This window comes from Cherax quadricarinatus, chromosome 15 (assembly GCF_038502225.1).
Source record: "Cherax quadricarinatus isolate ZL_2023a chromosome 15, ASM3850222v1, whole genome shotgun sequence".
In the NCBI taxonomy this organism is placed as follows: domain Eukaryota; kingdom Metazoa; phylum Arthropoda; class Malacostraca; order Decapoda; family Parastacidae; genus Cherax; species Cherax quadricarinatus.
Genome location: NC_091306.1, coordinates 23,604,836 through 23,627,642, shown reverse-complemented (window position 1 = coordinate 23,627,642; position 22,807 = coordinate 23,604,836). Strand labels below are relative to the sequence as shown.

General features: G+C 42.3%; 1 protein-coding gene across 2 annotated transcripts in view; it reads right to left on the bottom strand.

Moving 5' to 3' along the window:
• Positions 1-22,807, bottom strand: part of LOC128692007 (NF-X1-type zinc finger protein NFXL1) — a 204,499-nt gene that overhangs the window by 151,567 nt on the left and 30,125 nt on the right. For both annotated transcript variants that reach the window (XM_070085222.1, XM_070085223.1), the window contains 2 exons: positions 6,735-6,973; positions 1,950-2,083 (listed from right to left, as the gene is read on the bottom strand). In XM_070085222.1, coding sequence (XP_069941323.1) covers positions 1,950-2,083; positions 6,735-6,973 — 373 coding nt within the window. The remainder of the gene's footprint in view (positions 1-1,949; positions 2,084-6,734; positions 6,974-22,807) is intronic.

Here is a 22,807-nt window from a genome sequence, read left to right as displayed (position 1 = left end):
GAAAAACTTTCATCATCATTCAACACTTTCATTTTGCAGAGGCACTCAGATACGACAGTTTAGATGTCATTCCAAGCAGCCAATATCCCAAACCCCTCCTTTAAAGTGCAGGCATTGTACTTCCCATCTCCAGGACTCGAGTCCAGCTCATTGGTTCCCACGAATCCCTGCTCACACTCAATTAATTATGTAGTCTAAAGTGGTTCTGGGTTCTGAAGAGAATGGTTCCTGACTGTTCAGGGGATCAGTAAAAGGTTTTGCAGTCACTATAGATTGAGGAGAAGAAGTTAATGTTTTGTTAATTATAAAGTAGACAATGGGAGGGGCAAGGGAGAGGGGGGTGGAGAGCAGCTCCAAGAAAAACCAAAAATAAACCAAACACCCACCCTAAACGATAGTCACCTCCACAGCAACAGGTAGTGTTGCTGCTCCCCAGAAACCACCTCTTACCCTCCTTGGTGTACAACACCAAACTGAAAACTACAGAAGCGACTCAGCAAGACTTAGCAAAACTACCTGTTTGGACAAGAGCACAAACTAAGCAATGATCTTTCAGTTAATAATACAGACACTCCTCACTTAACAATGTACATGTACCTGTTTAATGACAGCACAGACTTACAACCACCCCTCCAACCAGTCGGTATTGTAAACTGTACGAGAACTTTGGTCATGGAAACTTGCTAACGTGCTTAATTTAGATGTTGAACTGGAAGATATTGAAGAATTAGTGGAATATGTCGAGGGAGAGCTAACTAACGAAGATTTAATAGAGCTGGAAACACAGCAGCACTTGGAGGAGGAAGAAGAGGAAAGAATGGAAAAAGTACAAACGAGGTTCACTGTAAAGGGGCTAGCTGGTATGTTCTTGAAAGTGAATGCGGCTATATCAGAACTATAAGGTATGGACCCGAATGTTGAATGGTTCATGAAAGTGGAATGGCTGTTGTGAAATTTATGAAGAAAAAGAGAAAATTGCAAAGCAGACCACTCTAATGGGATTCTTCTCGAAAGCTACACTCCAGACCCCTACCCCTACAAGTCCTTTCTTTTCCTCGGTGTCGCCTCCCTTACCCGGGCCCTCTACAGCTCCTGATAACCCTGCTGATAACTCCAATGATGACGCTCCTCACTTATCGATCAATTCGCTTAACGACCTAGTTGTAGGAACAGAGTGAGGAGTGCCTGTAGAGGTAAGTGAACCAGCAAGTACTCCTTGATCTGCAGGTAATCTCTATTAGTACTTCTGCCATCAGAGGCACCAGATGGCCAGTAGATGTCTCACAGAAGGATCATCTGACACATCCTAAGATGATCTATTTCCATCAAAGGGAGCTGTTAGAGCATGGCCAATATTAATTCCCTTTCTGTCTGTCTAGGAATTGGATTTCTCAAATGGAAAAATATCCCCAATAATGAGGCCAAAAGGAGAGAGGGTTGAGGCATTTAGATTTGATCAAAGAAGAGATGATGAGGTTCAATTCCTTAGATCAAGAGCCTTTCATTAAAGGGCTATTTCACACTAAAGCAAGCAAATCAAATCAATATGTAAATATTTTGAAAGACATTAATTAACTAAACCACTTATTACACAATTGTGAAACTTCTGCTATGGCAAAAATTATGCCCCAGCTACTACAGTGAAATACATTCCAAGGAGAGAAAACATACCCTGAACATATGAGGAATTCAGAGATATGTATACTCCACAATGGTTATTTAGCCTAGTCACCTACATTCTCAACTTGATAAGAATTAATTTTACTTAACTAAGTATTCACAGTTTTTCAAATTATATTAAAACTTCAACCATAAATAAAAAAATTTACTTTATGATGTATTTCTGTTAAGCAAAATCTTTAGATTTTCAAAGGTAAAATACAATGTTTCGTCATGCCTTAACTTTAAAATCTTAACACCTAAACCCTAAGTCTTGGCTACCCACTGACCCAAAATGCTATTTTCTTCAAGGTCTTCTTCATCATCATCACCGTCAGAATCTTCAAACTGGTGAGAGGCAATGTAGCGTTCCACAGACTTCTGAATTTCTTTGCAGGCAGCAGCAAATTTTCTTTCTCCAATCCTGATAAAATATTCACAAGGTGGTATTTAACTGTTAGATGTAATCATACAAAAAATCAAGTCCCACCATGGCAAGTCAGACTAGCACCATTGCTTGCTAGTGAAGAAAAACAAGATACAGGATACAGAGAAATGAAAAATGTAAACATTACCAACAACTGCTCTAGGAAAGGAATAGTATGCAAGTAGAGTAGAACAGGAGACACCCCAGTAGAAAAACATACTACAGGTACCATCCACCTTACGACTGAGTTCGGTTCCGACCAACTGGTCATAAGTCGAAATGGACGTAAGTCAAACCTTACTACTGAATATCAACATCACATTTTTGTAATGACTATTTTATTTTATTTTGGTATCTCATTTTTTACTTTACTTTTTATGCTATTAGTACTGTATTTTATACTGTAAGGTTTAGGATAAACACTGTGTACAACACAAACAGTTGTTTATTTCCCAGAAATTTGGCATACAAAACACAGTCGTAAGTCGAATGGTCATATGTCGAACAGGTCGTAAGTCGGATGGTAGGTGTATATATATAGATACTGTATATGGTTTTTTATCTGTTCCAGCTCTGATATCTTTCCTGCCTTGAACAGATCCATCAACACCCAACAGTATTCTAAATGATATACCACAAGTAATTTAAATAGTGTCACCACTGGCATTATTTCCCCTTGTTCTGAAAGATCTCATTATCCACCTCATCATTTTACTAACTTTCACAACATTTCTTTTATTGTGATCTCTAAATGAGAGATCAGCTGACATGACATGATTACACTCAGGTCTGTCACATGTTCTTTTTATTCTATCATGTGGGCCTCTTGCACTTTGTAAACAGTGCCCCTTTTGAGCTTTTCAGCTGAAAAATTGCTGTGCTACATCCCAAGTGACATTACAGAACTTAATAAAAAGACAGGTTATTCATCTTTTTGTCCACGATACATAGTTGTGAAAATAGTGCTGAATATACAACAGCAGCAAATGCTACATACAGGTATATATATAAAATGAAAATGTTTATTTCCTTGCAAAGTTTACATTGTGTGGTTTACATATTATAAATTATTAACTACAAGGAAGGCCTCTAGCATGCCTAGGCACTTCAGGCAGACTAATCCTAATTCTTACTCTATATTGACACAGGTTATGGAGCAGCATATTTTAATATACATTATCGCATACTAGGTAACTGAAGTGATTAATTAGATTTATAATAATGAGGTAGTACAAAACATATAACAATATTACAATTAGTAAATTTAGTAATGGGAATGTTTCTATTAAAGCTCCTATATTGGGAGAGTATCTTAGGCAAACTTAAGGCTAACTTAAGATTTATTAGGCAGTAGCTATATTAGGAATTTTGTGTTTACAGTCATTTGCGTGAGAGTAAGTGTAAATTGAGGGAATCACAGATATCGAGAGTAAATCTATTTTGGTCTGGATGTGTGCATGATATGAAAAAGAGAATAGGTGGTTTTCATATAGTTAGCTGATGATGGGGTGTGTTAGGGAGATAAGATGTTTTTTAACCCTTTCAGGGTCGAGAGGCCCTCTCCTAAACTCGTTCTCAGGGTCGAAAATTTTTCGGAAAAAAATTATTTTTTCTTATGAAATGATAGAGAATCTTTTCCCGATCATAATGACACCAAAAGTATGAAATTTGATGGAAAACTTATGGAATTATGCTCTCGTGAAGTTAGTGGTCTCGGCAATGTTTACGCATTGGCGATTTCGCCCACTTTGAGCCCTATTTTCGGTCAATTTCAGTGTATTAGTCGACAAAAATCAAATCTATTTTGCTAGAACTCCATTTTTTCTATTGGATGAGTACAAGAAACCACCTATTTACCGATTTCAACTATCCAATAAAGTGGTCAGAAATTGGCAAATTTGCCAATTTCACACAAATTTCAGAAGATGCCAATTTCCAAATAGGGTCCAGAATAAGCAAGACAGACATTCCTGGCACTAAAATAACATTTTCTCTGTTCATTAGTCACGTCCCCAGGCCCCTCTTACATCTCTTTTGCTTTACACTTTGAATTTTTACTCTCACAAAAAATAGAAGATTTACTGTTATGCAGACCGCATTAGTGTAGAAATGGTATAAATAATATCAGTGCACTTGTAAAAGAATATTAGACTCACCAGTTGATGCATATTGGATGCTTGGCATGATTAGTTTTCTTTTGAAATTTGGTAAAATTCAAACATTTCTGCTACTTTGAGCTCAATTTCAAGGTACTTTTCATTATGAAACCAATCAAAATCATCTCAATTTCTGTAATATGTCTTCAATTCTATAAAATGAGACCAGGAAAACTAGAATACAACCATAAATACCATACAAAAATACACTGCAAAGTCGCTGTTTTAAACCAAAAACATGGTCAAAGAGTTTTTTTCCTCGTTATGCACTGAGTGCTGCAGGATTTTTTTTATGTCATGTACACTGACCACATAGACCCATTCTTTCATATGAAGGCCTACCAGCTTTCTCTTGCTAGATTTGAAGGCGCTAGAATTCAGGCGTTCTAGTACATCAATAACCCTGGTGCGTAAGCCGTACTAATACGTCAGAAACCCTGAAAGGGTTAATGGTAGTTTTGAAAATGGTGGTTGAATCTGCAGTTCTAGAGTTTTCAGGCAGGGAGTTCCAGATTTTAGGCCTTTTTATGTACACTGACTTTCTGTAGAGATTCAGCTGGACACAGGGAATGTCATAGAGATTTTTGTGTCTGATACTGTGTCTATGGGTCCTGTCGCAACTATCAAGAAAGTGTTTTAGTTCAGGGTTAATATTAGAATTTATGGCTCTGTAAATGTAGGTTGCACAGTAGTAGGTGTGAAAGTTCTGTACAGCAAGTTTAGGTCTATCAAGAGTGGGGGGAGTGTGTTGCCTCGCATTGGATTGCGTGATAATTATTACTGCGGCTTTTTGTTGGGTGATTATTGGCTTTAGGTGGGTTGCTGCTGTTGATCCCCCAGCACAAACAGCATAGGTGAGGTAGGGATAGATGAGTGAATAGTATAGTGTGAGTAGAGCTGATTGTGGTACATAGTAATGTATCTTGGAGAGGATCCTAACTGTTTGTTCCCAAACATAATATAGAAGGTTTTGTCAGTATTAAGTTTAAGTTTATTAGCGGTCATCCAGGTTGATATTTTTACTAGCTCTTCATTAGCAATGGTGTTGAGTGAGGTGAGATTAGGGTGGGAGATGACATAAGTCGTTTCATCAGCAAAGAGGATAGGTGTCAGATGTTGTGATACATTAGGAAGTTCATTGATGTATAAGAGGAAGAGCAGGGGACCAAAGACACTTCCCTGTGGTACTCAAGTATCCAGTGGTCTTGTTGATGAGGTTGTGTCCTTAATAGAGACGTATTGATGCCTGTTAGTAAGGTAGGTAAGTGCATGGCCTCTTATACCATAATGATCAAGTTTGTGGAGTAGGATGCCGTGATCTACTGTATCAAAAGCTTTCCTTAGGTCGATAAAGAGTCCTAATGGATATTCATTTTTTCCAGTGCTGTGTAAAGCAACTGAGTTGTTTGTGCTTTTGCTTTTCCTGAAGCCAAATTGGCAGGGGTTGAGGATGCATTGTGTTGTTGTACATGAATATAATCTCTTGTGCACGAGTATCTCAAAGATTTTGGATAGCAACAGTAAGCTTGATATTGGCCTGTAGTTGTTTACATCTGTGGGGTCACCACCTTTGTGTATTGGTGTGACCCTTGCTGTCTTGAGTAGTGTCGGGAAAGTGCTAGTTTTTAGTGATTTGTTAAAGAGTAATGAAATAGCAGGCAAAAGGACATGAGCCACTCGTTTGTACGATAATGGTGGGATTTGAATCAAATTCCGATTTTTTTTTTTAAGTGACTTAATAATCGTGGTGACTTCATTGGGCTTGGTTGGTACAAGATAGGAGGAGGTTGGGAAATTCCCATCTAAGTAATCACTTGCTCAGGCATTAGTACCTGGGATTTTACTGGCGAAATTTGATCCTGTGGTTTGAGAAAAGGTCCTTTATCTCATTAACTACATCAATAGGCTATAGTTGTGTTTCATTCGGTTTAGTTAGGACAATATCCCTAGTTTTTTTTCAGTTTGTGGGTGCCCAGAATCTGAGTGTCTTCCAGGTCTTTTTTATATCTCCTCTTGTTTCGGTGAATCTATTGGAATAGTACAATTGCTTGGCCTTTATTAGTTTGGTGAGGACTGATGCATAGTGTTTAATAATATCTTCGTGTATTATCAGTGGATCTTAGTATGCTGTTAGTTAGCCACAGGCAACCTAGCCATTTATTTGTAATCTGTTTTGTTTTTGTGGGACAATGTTTGTTATATAGTCTAAGTAAATTGTTAAGAAATATGTCTATCCAATCATCGATACCACTGGCATTGGAGAATTCTGTATACCAGTCAATCGTACCTAGCTCTGCTGTGAAGTTACTTATTGAGGCCTCGTCATGGAGTCTAAAAAAGACCTTGTTGTATTCCAGTGGGTGTTTACTAATGTCTGTTAAGTTTATAACAGTTTTTTTCTTTTAAATACATGACAATATACCTGACTTCCAATTCTCTCCCTTAAATATTATTAAATTGCTACACCAAATACTGTATATAGCATAACTCACTTTGTTTCCTCTTCTTTAGGCTTCTGTTTGTCGGCTCCCTTCTGAGGAAGCTGCACGCTACCTCGTCCACCCCCAGCTCTGCTACGTGCTGATGGCTGGTGCTGCGAGGATGACGATTCAAAGGCATCATGAGCCCAAAATCCTTCGTTTGCTGTGAGTGGGCTATTCCTTGAACTTTCCCATAGTCCACCACTGCCTTTCTGCTTCCCTTTTCCTCTTCCACGGCCTCGATCCCCCATCTAATAAAATGGAAGTGGTTTCTAGCCAGTAACAAATGTTATTTAAGCATAATTCAAACAAGTAAATACCACAATGACACCTTTGCAAGTAGGTATACAGTACATATATACTATACTGAATGTATACTCATACAAGGAATGTTTAGTAAGCAAGTGCCTTTTAATGAAACGATAGTGGACCCTCAGTTATCGGCTGTTCCACTTATCAACAAACTCGGTTATCGGCCGTTTTTTTTGGCTTCCAGTTATCAGCCATTATTTCGCTTATCTGCCATACTGGACGCATCAACCCGCTGGCCGCCAACCACTCACACGTTCCTGAGTCAGTGTGGCTGGGTGAGTGAGGAAGCTTCTGCTCATTCATCCAAAGATTTCGCTATAATACATTGTTTGTGGAGGTTACTGATTAAGTGCAACTGCAAAATAAGTAACCATGGCCTCAAAGAAAGTTCCTAGTAAAGTTCCTTTGGTAAAGAGAGAAACAAGATAGAATTCAAGGCAGGCAGGCACAGACGCAAGGAGTGTAACAGGCATTCAGGGAGTGTAACAGGCATTCAGGGAGTGTAGCAGGAAGGCAGGGAGTATAGCAGGAAGGCAGGGAGTGTAGCAGGCATGCACGGAGTGTAGCAGGCATGTAGGGAATGTATCAGGCATGCACAGAGTGTAGCAGGCATGTAGGAAGTGTAGTAGGCATGCAGGGAGTGTAGCAGGCATGCAGGGAGTGTAGCAGGAAGGCAGGGAGTGTAGCAGGCACGCCACGTTCGTGAGTCAGTATGGTATGTTTCTCTGGGTGAGTGAGCAAGACTCTGTGCATTCATCCAAACATTTCATTATAATCCATTGTTTTTTGTGGTTGTTTATTCAGTGCAACTGCGAAATAAGCCACCATGGGCCCAAAGAAACACATTACATAGTATATAAAAACATGCAATGTTTATAGGCGATGTATGTTTAATAATCACTCTTGGGCACATTAAATGTCTTATTTTAGGTTAATATAGACATTTTCATTAGTCCATCTATGATATTTTCTTCAAAATTATATAAGAAACACATTACACTGCATATAAACATACAATGTTTATATGCTATCGAGTGGAGGGTAAACATTACATTTTCTCTAATTCAACGTAAAACTGTGAATCGGGTGTCACGCCCAGTAACTGCCCTTCATATGCGTTTGTTTACAATTCTCAGCATAAATTATTTATTACTTCTCCCTTTGTTTATGATGGCATCTAAAGGTAATTGTAAGAAACGATTAAACTCAGAGAACATGGTAATAATATGGCTGTGTAGTGTAATAATATGGCTGTGTAGTGTAGCCCAGGGGGGCTACATACGTGTACCGTACCTACTTCTACTGCTGCCTACACTGACTTCCTACAAATAAATACAGTGGACCCTCGACCAACGTTGGCATCGTCTAACGTTAAATCCGACTAGCGATACATTTTAACGCAAAAATTTTGCCTCAACTAGCGCTAAAAAACCCGACCAACGCTATTCGTTCCGTTCGAGACGCATCCACTTGTGGCCTGAGCGCACCTCGCTAGCCCCGTGGGTGCCAGTGTTTACAAGCCAGCCAGCCACCGCAGTCCCATCCAAACATACAATCGGAACATTTCATATTATCACAGCGTTTGTAGTGATTGCACCTGCAAAGTAAGTCACCATGGGTCCCAAGAAAGCTTCTAGTGCCAACCCTACAGCAAAAAGGGTGAGAATTACTATGGATATGAAGAGAGAGATCATTGCTAAGTATGAAAGTGGAGTGCGTGTCTCCGAGCTGGCCAGGTTGTACACAAAACCCCAATCAACCATCGCTACTATTGTGGGCAAGAAAACGGCAATCAAGGAAGCTGTTCTTGCCAAAGGTGCAACTTCGTTTTCGAAACTGAGATCGCAAGTGATAGAAGATGTTGAGAGACTGTTATTGGTGTGGATAAACAAAAAACAGATAGCACAGGAGATAGCATCTCTCAAGTGATCATATGTGAAAAGGCTAGGAAGTTGCATGATGATTTAATTAAAAAAATGCCAGCAACTAGTGGTGATGTGAGTGAATTTAAGGCCAGCAAAGATTGGTTTGAGAGATTTAAGAATTGCAGTGGCATACATAGTGTGATAAGGCATGGTGAGGCTGCCAGTTCGGACCACAAAGCGGCTGAAAAATACGTGCAGGAATTCAAGGAGTACATAGACAGTGAAGGACTGAAACCTGAACAAGTGTTTAATTGTAACGAAACAGGCCTGTTTTGGAAGAAAATGCCAAGCCAGACCTACATTACTCAGGAGGAAAAGGCAATCCCAGGACATAAGCCTATGAAAGACAGGCTTACTCTTTTGATGTGTGCCAATGCTAGTGGTGATTGCAAAGTGTGTTCAGGAAAAACGATGTCCTCAAGGCTAATTTGTGTGTGCTGTGGAGGGCAAACAGTAAGGCATGGGTCACTAGGGACTTTTTCTATGACTGGTTACACCATACATTTGCCCCCACTGTGAAAAATTACCTAATTGAAGAGAAATTAAACCTTAAGTGCCTCCTGGTATTAGACAATGCTCCTGGTCATCCTTCAGACGTGGCAGAGCGACTTTCTGCGGAAATGAGCTTCATTAAGGTCAAGTTTTTGCCTCCTAATACCACTCCTCTCCTGCAGCCCATGGACCAGCAGGCCATTTCCAACTTCAAGAAACTGTACACAAAAGCTATATTTGAAAGGTGCTTTGTAGTGACCTCAGAAACTCAATTGACTCTAAGAGAGTTTTGGAGAGATCACTTTAACATCCTCAATTGTGTAAACATTATAGGTAAGGCTTGGGAGGAAGTGACTAAGAGGACCTTGAACTCTGCTTGGAAGAAACTGTGGCCAGAATGTGTAGACAAAAAGGATTTTGAAGGGTTTGAGGCTAACCCTGGGAATCCTATGCCAGTTGAGGAATCCATTGTGGCATTGGGGAAGTCCTTGGGGTTGGAGGTTAGTGGGGAGGATGTGGAAGAGTTGGTGGAGGAGGACAATGAAGAACTAACCACTGATGAGCTGCTAGATCATCTTCAACAGCAAGAGGCCAGACCTGAGGAAACTGCTTCGGAGGAGGGGATAGAGAAATTGAGGAAGTTGCCTACTTCAAAGATTAAGGAAATGTGTGCAATGTGGCTTAAAGTGCAAACCTTTTTTGATGAAAATCACCCTCACACAGCTATTGCAAGCCGTGCTGGTGACTATTACACTGACAATGTTGTGAAACACTTTAGGAATGTCATAAAGGAACGGGAGGTACAGGCCTCTATGGACAGATATGTTGTGCGACAGAGGTCCAGTGACTCTCAAGCTGGTCCTAGTGGCATTAAAAGAAGAAGGGAAGTAACCCCGGAAAAGGACTTGCCACCTCAAGTCCTAATGGAAGGGGATTCCCCTTCTAAACATTAACACCATCCACAGTCTCCCCTCCTCCCATCCCATCAATCACCACCAGATCTTCAATAAAGGTAAGTGTCATGTAACTGTGCATGTCTTCTTCAGTTTGTGTGTATTAAAATTAATATTTCACGTGGTAAATTTTTTTTTTTCATACTCTGAGGTGTAAGGAACGGATTAATTTGATTTCCATTATTTCTTATGGGGAAAATTAATTCGCCTAACGATAATTTCACCTAACATTGAGCTCTCAGGAGCGGATTAATAGCGTTAGGCGAGGGTCCACTGTATACTCAAATTCTAGCGCCTTCAAATCAAGCAGGAGAAAGCTCGTAGGCCCACATGTGAGAGAATGAGTCTGTGTGGTTAGTGTGCACCATATAAAAAAAATCCTGCAGCATGCAGTGCATAATGAGAAAAAAAACTCAGACCGGTTTTTTTTAATTAAAATGTCGACTTTGTGGTTTATTTTCATATATTATTATTATAATCAAAAAGAAGTGCTAAGCCACAAGGGCTATACAGCGCTGCAGGGTAGGGAAGGAAGCGAGGGTATTGGATGGCAGAAGGGAGGAGGGATGATCAGTAGGTTACAGAAAACAGCGGGGCAGAGGATAGTACGGGGGTAGAGGGTAGCAAGAGATTGAAGTAGAAAGGGCTGAAGGTATCAGAATTTGTGAAGTAAGTCAGTTGTTGTCAAAAAGTCAATGAGAGAGTCTGGATGAAAGGTGGGTCCATCAGCGAGAAGGGAAGGTAAAGAGAGAGCAGCGGAGCGAAGACGACGACGGAGGTAAATTCTGCGTGCTCATTGATAAAGTGGGCAGTCCAACAGGATGTGGCTGACTGATAATGGAACTTGGCAATTCTCACAGAGAGGAGCAGGGCGCCTCTCCATGAGATATCCATGAGTAAGACGAGTATGGCCAATGCGAAGACGGGAGAGAGTAGTCTCCCAACCTCGACACTGGTGATAAGAAGACGGCCAGGAACCTATACTCGGTTTAATAGATTGAAGTTTGTTGCCGAGCATAGTAGACCAACGTTGTTGCCAACGGGTGTGAAGGTGGGAAGATATTGCAGCAAAATAGTCCGTAAATGGAATACCTCTACATGAAACTGGTAGGTCATGTACTGCTGACCGCGCAGCAGTGTCTGCCTGTTCATTGCCCTGTACGTCAACATGACCAGGGACCCAACAAAAAACAATATCTTTATGCTTGGTAAAGATGCGGCGTAGCCAAAGTTGGATACGGAGGACTAAGGGGTGAGGTGTATCAAACTTCTGTATAGCCTGTAAAGCACTAAGGGAGTCTGAGACAACCACAAATGATGACACAGGCATAGATGCAATGTGGATAAGTGCTGTAAGGATGGCATACAATTCAGCAGTAAAAATACTAGCCAAAGATAGTAAATGCCCTTGTACGACGCTGTCCGGAAACAATGCTGCGAATCCTACGCCGTCAGAAGACTTAGAGCCATCTGTGTACACAGCAATGGCATGAGAATGAGAGTGAAAGTGGTTAAGAAAAAGAGAGCGGGAAGCGACCGTAGACAGTTGGGCTTTCGAGCAAGGGAGAGAGAAAGAACAGACTCGAACAGCTGGAACTTCCCAGGGGGGTAGGGAAAAGTGAGATGCTACATGTACATAGAAAGGTGGTAATTGAAGAGAAGACAAGAGCGAATGAAGGCGAAGAGAGAAGAGACGGAGTAAACAGGGGCGGCGAATAAATAAAGAATGTCTACTAATATCAGTGACCATTCTATAAATGGAAGGATTGCGGAGATCATGAGAGCGTACATAGTAGCGAAGGCAATGGGCATCACGGTGATCGGATAAGGATGGAACGTTCGCTTCTGCATAGAGGCTCCCGACAGGGGAAGAGCGAAAAGCACCAAGGCATAAACGTAATCCTTGGTGATGAATGGGGTTAAGGCTAGAGAGAGTAGCAGGAGATGCCGCTGAATAGATCTGGTCACCATAATCAAGTTTCGATAAAATAAGGGTGGAATGTAGGCGAAGGAGGGTTCGACGATCAGCTCCCCATGAAAGATGAGCAAGGGTTTTAAGAAGGTTCAGCCGGCTGTGACAAGTTGCCTTCAGAGAGGTAATGTGAGGTTTCCAGGATAACCTACGATCAAAGAGGAGGCCCAGAAACTTGACTGTATCACGTTCAGGGATACGGGAGCCATAGAGGTACAAAGGATGATCGGATATGACAGAGCATCTAGTGAAAGTAATTTGGTGGGTTTTAGTGCTGGAAAATTTAAACCCACGTGTGGTGGCCCAATTGGAAACACGGTCGACTGCATGCTGGAGAGAAACTGTAATAAGGTGACAGTCAGCGCCTGCACAGGCAATAGCGAAGTCATCAACAAAGAGTGATGACCAAATATTTGATGGAAGACTAGAGGCCAAATCATTAATAGCAAGGAGAAAAAGTGTTGTGCTCAGAACACATCCCTGGGGGACACCTTCAGCTTGGATAAAGTCCGGGGAGAGCACAATATTAACCCGAACACGGAAATGCCTGTCAGTTAAAAAATTCTTAAGGAAGGATGGTAGATTGCCTCGAAGGCCTAAGGAGTGGGCTTGGGCTAAAATATTATACCTCCAAGTTGTGTCATATGCCTTCTCAAGGTCAAAAAATATGGCAATGACTGAGTGGTTATTTGCAAAGGCATTACGAACACACGTATCCAAGCGTAGTAAGAAGTCTATGGTAGAACGTCCCTTAAGAAAGCCATATTGACGAGTGGAGAGACTGTTGTGTGTCTCTAAATACCTCACTAAACATCTATTTACTAGGCGTTCCATCATTTTGCAAACTGCACTGGTAAGAGCAATGGGACGATAGTGGGAGGTTTCATGTCCCGTACTGCCTGGTTTGCAGAAAGGGAGAACAATGGCGGATTTCCACAGCTGTGGAAGAACTCCTTGTGACCAAATAAGATTGTAAAGGCGTAATAGGACTGCAAGGGCTGACTGATGTAAATGTTGTAGCATACGAATATGAATGTCATCGGGCCCAGCTGCCGATGATCGGCAAGCTGAGAGTGTTGCCTCCAGTTCTTGAAGAGTAAAAGGCACATTATACTGTTCTTCTCTGAGAGAAGAAAAGTCCAAGGGTGCTAACTCTCTGGCAGACTTTGAGGAAAGAAATGAGGGGCATAGATGGAGTCCCTGAGAAATATGGATCAGATGATTGCCAATTTCATTGGCAACATCTAGTGGGTTTGCTATATCAACACCGGCAACCCGCAGAAGAGGAGCCGGGTCAGGAGAATATTTACCACTCAGTTTTCGTACTTTTTTCCAGACTGCACTCATAGAGGAAGCAGAGGTGATGGTGGAGACATAATCTCGCCAGCAAGTGTGTTTAGCGTCACGGATGACACGGCGAGCAATCGCACGCTTCTGCTTAAAATCAAAAAGTCTCTCTGTGGTTCTATTGTACCGGTACCTGCCCCATGCAGCACGTTTCAAACGTACTGCACGAGCACAAGCAGGGGACCACCAAGGCACGCATTTCTGAGAATGCCTGCCCGAAGTTTGGGGTATAGAATGAGAAGCTGCGGTTAAAACGGAGGACGAGAAGAGGTGTAAAAGCTCATCGATGGAGGACGAAGAAGGAACCTCTCTAAAAACAGTTAGGTGTGAGTAAAGGTTCCAATTTGCCTGATCAAATTGCCAGCGTGGGATGCGAAGAGGTGGTGAATATGAAGGGGAAGTAAGAATGATTGGGAAATGATCGCTGTCATGTAAGTCCGGAAGAACAGATCAAGTGAAGTCTAATGCAGGGGAGGAAGAGCAGACTGAGAGATCGATGCAAGAGAGAGTGTGAGTCCGAGGATCAAAATGGGTGTGAGTACCTGTATTTAAAACATGGAGGGGGTGGGTGGCAAGAAAAGCCTCTAACTGAATGCCACGGGAATCACAGTGAGACCCCCCCAGAGGAAATGGTGGGCATTAACCCTTTGAGGGTCGACAGGCCCTCTCCGAAACTCGTTCTCAGGGTCAGCCAAATTTCAAAAAAAAAAAAATTATTTTTTCTTATGAAAAAATAGAGTATTTTTTTCTAAACATTATAGGCTAAACAAAAAAATTTTAACGTCAATACTTACCGAGATATGGAGGTGTGAAATTTGCCAAAATTGAACAACATATGGTAACATCGCCAACTGCTGTCACCCGGTATTTTTCTATTTACTTTTTTATGTACTATTTTCAATTTTTTTTTCAATTTTTCTTTTTCTGAGTAACTTTTATGGCCTCTGAGGCCAACATGATCAGTATTTTGTAAGTTATTTCTTTTTCACTACTACATAATAAGGGCGTAAACACTGTTGTCATTATTTTGTTTACAGAAAATATTTACACAAACAAACAATATGAAATGTTGTTTATTACTATTTTTCTATATTTTATATACACATATACAGTCACAGGACATGTTTCTAGAAGTTCTGCAGCCTGTGGAACTCTTTGAAACATGGTGTCATGCACAGTGGAGTTTTGCACTCCTCACACATAAAACGAGTGTCTCTGCGTTGTTGTGGGCGTTTTTTTGTATGTGAACAGACGTAACACCTCTTCTGAGCCTTTTTCTTCAAAGCAGTAGCAGGCAGTTTTACCAGGAAGTGATCACCATGCTTCAGACGAGCAGGTAGTTGTTGATAATTTGGTGGGCGGTCAATTGCAGGTGCATTTCCTTGGTACTTGAATACTATTTGTCTGATGACAGACAAACAGAATTCGCCGTACTGTGGTTTGTTTCTGGTGCTCATCTTATACATATTATAAGCATTGAGCATGGAAATGTCCAGAAGATGGAAAAACAGTTTGATGTACCACTTATAACTCTTGCGAACACAATCAGCAAACCCAATCTGCATGTCACATTTGTCCACTGAATGCATGTTGAAGGTGTAATCAATCACAGCTGCAGGTTTTAGAATGGGTTCATTTCTCTCTCTATGCTGCCTGCCACTGTCTGCCATTTCATTAGGGTGAATTGATGACAACAGTGTGACATCTCGTTTGTCATGCCACCGAAATGCCATGATGTCATTGGCAGCAAACGCCTGCACCTCACCTCTGCGAGTGCCAGCATCAAACCTGGGCATATGTTTTCGATTTGCACGCACTGTGCCACACACATCTGTCATGTTCACTCGCAAAAAATCACTGAGTGAGGGGCTTGTGTACCAGTTATCTGTATATAATATATGCCCCTTACCAAGGTATGGTTCTATCATTGTTCGAACCACATCACCTGAGATGCCCAATAACTTCCTGGTATTTTGCAATGTATAACTTCCAGTGTACACAATAATATCCAATACCAGACCACTGTAACAATCACAAAGCACAAACAACTTTATACCAAAGCGTTTCCTCTTGCTTGGTATGTACTGCTTGAAAGAGTCTCTTCCTTTGAACAGAATCAAAGACTCGTCAATTACAAGCTTCCCGAAGGGATAAAAATGAGTACTGAATTTCTGTTTCAGATACACAAACACATTCCTAATCTTATATAACCTGTCAGTTCTGTCAGGCCTGGTTTTATCTGAGAAGTGAAGCATACGTAACATTAGCACAAATCGATTCACTGGCATTATATCACTGAAACCTGGTGTTGCAATCAGGGGGTCTGTTGACCAGTATGATTTCACTTTGTGCTTATACACATGTGGCATAAGCATTATTGTGGCAAAGAAAAGATACATCTCAGCCACAGTTGCCTCCTTCCATTGGTGTAGACGTGATTTTGGTGAAAGTATTGTGTTTGCCATGGTGTACTCGTAGTATGTGTTGCTTTCCATGACAATACTTTTCATCAGTGGTTCGTCAAAGAATAACTCGAAACATTCCAGTTCAGTGGCATTGTTCCCAAGTGCACAAGATGGCCGTATTCCACTTTGGCTGCCATCAAACTGGTGGGGATTTGGAACAAAATTGACAGCTTCCTGCCAATACCAGGTGCGGTCTGCTGGTGGGTACTGGACAATGACAGGTGGTTGTGGTTGTGGAGGTTGTGGTTGTGGAGGTTGTGGTTGTGGAGGCTGGTGTGGTGGGGGAGTGGGGGATGGTGGCCTTTGTTCTAGATCAGCTGAGGCAGCGGCGTGGCTGGCAGCGTGGGTGGCAGCATGGCCCACTGCTGGTGCCTCACCGCCGGCACCACTACCACCACGCACATTTTCCATCCCAATTGCAACAGTATCTTCGTCATTTTCACTGTCTGTTCCTGTTGTACAGCCACGGGATGTACTCCGAGATACACTCCTTCCCCTTGGTATAACATATGGCACACTTCCAGAGCGCATATATCGTCGTATATACTGACGCTTCACTGGGGAATATTGCACTTCACTATCACTACTGGAACTAGTTTGAAGAGCTTGTAGTTCATATTCACTATCACTATCATCACCCATGCTCTCATCTGAGTCTGGGATTTGGGAAAATAGAAGTTTCCTCTTGGGTTCTGGAACAACTGAACGTGAACACGAGGGCCCAGCACCAGAGGTGGAAGGCTGAGGGTCGTCTGGGTTTTCTTCACTATTACCGATATTATGGTCATTAGTTTCGGTCAAAACCTCACTAAAACCACGAAACTCATCTTCACTGGGACTTCCATCACTATTAGAACTGTCACTGGGGAACAAAAGTGTCCCAATTCGCCGAGGAGTGAGGAGCTTCTTACCGCGAGGCATGGTGGACATTGTTTACTAAGAGGGCATTCCCACAATGCATCACTGGGTCCCAGATTTTTTTTCTACCGCGCACACTGACCATGCAGACCCATTCTCTCACACCTAGGCCTACCAGCATTTTCGCGCGAGATTTGAGGCCGCTAGAATTTATGCGTACTAGTACGTCAAAAACCCCTACGCGTAAGACGTACTAGTACGACGAAAACCCTCAAAGGGTTAAAATCACCAAGTAACAGAATCGGTGGCGGTAATGACAAAACAAGAAAGGCAATATCCGGAATAGATAATGCCCGAGAAGGAGAGAGATATAAAGAACAGAGCGTATACCACCTATGCAAGTGGATACGGGCTGCTGTGTAATGCAGCGAAGTACGAACAAATAGCTGATGGTACGGAATATCAGTGCGTAGAAGAAGGGCACTTTCATTAAAGGTCCCATCAGGAAAAGGATCTGAAGAATACAATAAATTATAGCCTGAGATGGGAGAGATAACAGCAGAGTGTAATTCTGGTTCCTGTAAGCAAACACCAACAGGGGAAAACTGGGAGAGTAACATCTGAAGTTCACCCCGATTACCTCTGAGGCCGCGTATATTCCACTGTAAATAGGCCATGATTGGCAATGATAAAGATACCTGAAATCCGCAGGTTAGGGTTCCTACGGACTAGAGGGGTTAGAAAAGTCCACATGCGGAGGCAGTGGAAAACGTTCAAGCAGCGAAGGAACGGTGCGCTGTGAAGAAAGGAGTTGCGCAGATGGAGTAGAGGAGAGAGAAGGAGCGGAGGGTGGATCAGTGTCCATTGATGGTTTGGTCTCTGCAATATATTCAGAGATTGCTTCAAGTGTTTCAGAATTCAGAGACGTCGTATGGGAGACAATATTGGAAATGGTAGGGGGAGGATGAGTAAAGATTGGAACTGTAATGGACTGTACCAAGGTAGGGGGGGGGCAAAAGGATGGAGGGAATTGGAGAAGCGTGGAAGGGGACAGAAGAGGCAGAAACCTGGGAGGTGGCAGAAGAGGAAGAAACTTGGGAGGGAACAGGGGAGGAAGGTACAGTACGAGGAGGAGGGTGAACCTCTACACTTGTAACAGAGCCAGTGAGAGGGGGAGAACCAGGTACAGAGACAGGGAAGGGAAAATGAGGAGGTGGAAGATGGGTAGGAGGTGTTAACGGACCTTTTTTTGACTTTTGAGAAGTAGAGGGACGATTGGGAGGAGGTGTCATACGAGATCTCGTCGCTACTGAGGCTTGTGAGAGAGAACACGAAGAAGCGAGATCAGACTGAGACGTTGAAGTAGGGACGTCTGAGCCAAGGACAGCAAAAGAATTAGCTACAGGAGTGACTATGGGAGAGGTAACCACAGAGGTGGGTGCAGAAGATGGGATACAAGAAGTGGGGGGACGTTTTGAAACACGGGAATAAGAAACACGAGGTAGTCTCCCTTGGAGGCGGAGATGAGAAACTGCCATGGCATAAGGGAGACCTTCTGCCTCTTTGAGGTAACGGATTTCCCGCTCGTTTAAGTAGACTTGACAACGGCGAGAGTACGAAGGGTGAGCCTCATGACAATTAAGGCAAGAGGGAGGTCGATTGCAAGACGTATTAGAATGGTCATCGGCACCACAGACTGGGCATTCGGCGATAGATCTGCAATATTTCGCTGGATGGCCAAATCGCCAGCAATTTCTACACTGTTGTGGTGTAGGGATCACCTTTCGAACTTGTAACCGATGTCCTGCTACATAAACTGAGGATGGGAGTTCACGGCTGTCAAAAGTTAAATGAGCCACATTGCTAGGGTATCGTCTCCGCCCGCGGGCAGGAAGAACGTAAGTGTCTACCTTGAGGATTGGGAGATCTTGGAGTTCCAGCTGTTCAAGAATGTCAGTGCCACATGTCTGGAAATTTTGTTGAACTATGGTATGGGGCAGAATGACGGTACCACTACAAGAATTGAGGGAATGATGCTTTTCAATAGTGACAGGAACAGTATCGATATGGGAAAGACGAGAAAGCTCATGAGCCTGGGTAGCATTCTGTACGGTGATGATGCGCGTACCGCTCTTAAGAGCATGAAAAGAAATATCTTTACCAACATGGCGTAGGAGTGCCTTGCCAATACTGTGGTCAGAAAGATAGGCAGTAGAGGAAGTCAGTCGTAAAGTGAAGAATTTAGTCCATTGTGCAGTCTGAAACTGAGCGTGGAAAGGTAGTGAAGGACGTGTCGATCTTTTCTGAGAAGAACGAGAAGGTGGAGAAGTATCATCAGTAGGTAATTGTCGTTGGCGTTTAGGCGTGGGACCAGAGTTGGTGAGGAAACAGCACCGGCAAGAGGTACAGAGGCATGAGGAGTGTCCGAAGAGTGGTCCAAAGACAAGGCGGGGTCAGAACGGGGTGCGGTATCAAGAAGGGGCCCGGGGGTAGCAGGTTCATGGACTAGGGCTGCCATGGTTAGGTTACTTCTTTCTTTTTGTTTTTAAGAAAAAAAAAGAAGAAAAGAAAATAAAAATAAAAAAAAGAATAAAAAAAGGGGGGACCGGGGAGGGATAGTTCCTAGGAGGAATGAAAGGGCCAGAAATCTCCCTCCGCGCCCAAGAGGACCTCAGCACCGCAAGTAGCGCAGATGCAGCATGGAACCCATGCCATATCCTACGCATCATGCCAGTAAACCGGCAATCCGGGATAGAAACCTCACATCTGCCGAGCTACCTCGGTGGACAAAAGATAGGGCGGCCGGAAATCCGCCACAAAGCATACCTCCTTCGGCCACCACCCCCGGAATCCGAAAGGTGGCTTCCAGAGATACACCCGTCGCCCGAGAGACACCCAAAGCCACCCTCCGGGATACCAGAGAGGGATCAGGACATCCCCAGGCAATCCAGATTCCACGGCAAACTACGCCACCGCCAAGAACCTCAATGGAATGGGATGGACCCCGGTACCCTTTCCCCTACCTAGGAACTAGCGTGCCTGTGGGGAAACAAAAAAAAAAAAAAAAAAAAACCAAAGGCCAAAAAGGAAGGGCAAAAGGGAGGGGTGGGGAGGAGGAGGAGGAAAGGAAAAAGGGGAGGATGGGGAGGATGGGATAGGGAACGGGGGGGATTGGGGGTAATTAGGTTCGGTCTGAGGAAGTAGACCGACAGGTCTAATTCCTCAGACCAAGAGCCTCTTCACCACGCCAAGGAGCCCCCCTTGAAGAGGTATTTTCATATAGTATTTATGGTTGTATTCTCGTTTTCTTGGTCTCATTTGATAGAATGGAAAACATATTATAGAAATAGAGGTGATTTTCATTGGTTTTACTATAAAAAGAACCTAGAAATGGAGCTCAAAGTAAGGGAAATGTTTGATTTTTGCCGATGTTCAAAAGTAAACAAATGATGTCATTGTCCAATAAAAGTCCAACTAGCCATTCTAATATGCAGTCATGAATGGGTTGACATTATTTATATAATTATTACAATATTGCAGTAGTCTGCATAACAGTAAATCTTCTGTTTTTTGTTTGAATAAAAATTCAAAATAGAAAGCATGAGTAATATCAGAGGGGCCTGGAGACGTGACTGATGAACAAAGAAAACGTTATTTTAGAGCCAGGAATGTCTGCATTGTTCATTCTAGACCCTATTTTGAAATTGGCATATTTTTTAATTTTCGTGAAATTGGCCAAATTGCAAATTTCTGACCATGTTATTGAGTAGTTGAAATCAGTAAATGGGCAGTTTCTTGTACTCAGTCAATAGAAAAAATGGAGTTCTAAAGAAATAGTTATGAATTTGGTCAAATGGAATAACGGAATTAGCTGAAAATAAGGCTCAAAGTGGGTAAAATCGTCGATTCATAAATATCGCTGAGGTCGCTAACTTCACAAGAGCGTAATTCCGTCAGTTTTTCATCAAATTTTGTTCTTTTGGTGTCATTACCATCGGGAAAAGATTCTCTATCATTTCATAAGAAAAAATAATTTTTTTGTTTTAATTTTTGCGACACCTCAGGATTTGGGGTTGCGACAGTCAAGCAGTTAAATGTCATAGAATATTGTGTGGGTGGAATGGCCTGGTATGGTAGCCTGGCTGGCTACCATACATACCACACTTGATTTCTTACAATAAATACTACTCATCTTACCCTAGATTAAAATTACAAATATTTTAAGGTAAGTAATGAGTGAACTGTATATGCATTTTATCGCTCTGGGATGCTTAAATGTCACAGAATATTATGTGTGGATGGGGTGGCCTGGTATGGTAGCCTGGCTGGCCACCATACGTACCACACTTGATTTCTTACAATAAATACTCATCTCACTCTAGATTAAAACTACAAATATTTTAAGGTAAATAATGAGTGAACTATACTGTATATGCATTTTATCGCTATGGGATGCTTAAATGTCATAGAATATTATGTGTGGGTGGGTTGGCCTGGTATGGTAGCCTGGCTGGCCACCATACATACCACACTTGATTTCTTACAATAAGTACTACTCATTTCACCCTAGATTAAGATTACAAATATTTTAAGGTAAGTAATGAGTGTACTATATGTGTATTTTACTTTTTTAGTTTTTAATGCCTAGTTCTATTGCTAACTTAACATATGTTAGTGTAAACTTGTTATATAGTATTTCCATGCATTTATAAGTGGAAAAAAAGGGTGTTCCACTTTATGGCGATTTCCGCTTTACAGCAGTAGCCTGGAAGCTAACCTGCCGTATAAGTGGGGCCCTACTGTACCAAACTTGCACATGAAAATCATTCCCTATGAAAGCAAAAGACTCGGCAGACAATGCAACGTCCCCCCAATGAAAAGCAGGGGCGCCACAAGCACGATAAGAGACAACACAATAAGTATCAGGGGCCCAAGACTGTTCAACTGCCTTCCAGCAGACATAAGGGGGATTACCAACAGACCCCTGGCTGTCTTCAAGAGGGTGCTGGACAGACACCTAAAGGCAGTATCTGACCAGCCAGGCTGTGGTTCGTATGTCGTGTTGTGTGCGGCCAACAGCAGCAGCCTGGTTGATCAATCCTTGATCCACCCTGAGGCCTAGTCACAGACCAGGCCACGGGGGTGTTAACCCCCGAAACCCTCTCCAGGTATACTCCAGGCATAACCAGGATTCTCAATATCTTACTGGCAATTTTGTTAAGGTTGGGACCGAAAGCAATTACAGTACAGTGGACCCCCAGTTATCGGCAGGTTTGATTACCGGCCAACTCAGTTATTGGTGGGGTTTTCGGTGCTCGGTTATCGACCATTCGCTCGGTTACTGGCCGTTTTGGACACATCCATCTGCCGGCTGGGGCAGCTTGAGCTTCAATTTGGCTTTCTCTCTCGGTGGCTGAGGAAGCTTCTGCTCATACATCTAAACATTTTGCTTGTTTACCATTGTTCTTGCAGTGCAACTGTGAAAAAAGTATCCATGGCTCCAAAGAAAGTTCTTAGTAAAGTTCCTGTGGTAAAGAAAGTGGGAAACACCATGGAATTTAAGCCTGAAGTGATAGAAAAGTTTGAGAGTGGTATGAAGGTGGTGGAACTTGCCAGGATGTACAGCAAGAATAAGTCAACAATTACATCCATCCTGGCAAAGAAAGAACAAATCAAAGACACTAATGTTGCAAAAGGAGTAGCTTTTCTAACTAAACAAATGACACCAATAATGGAAGAGATGGAAAAGTTATTATTATTG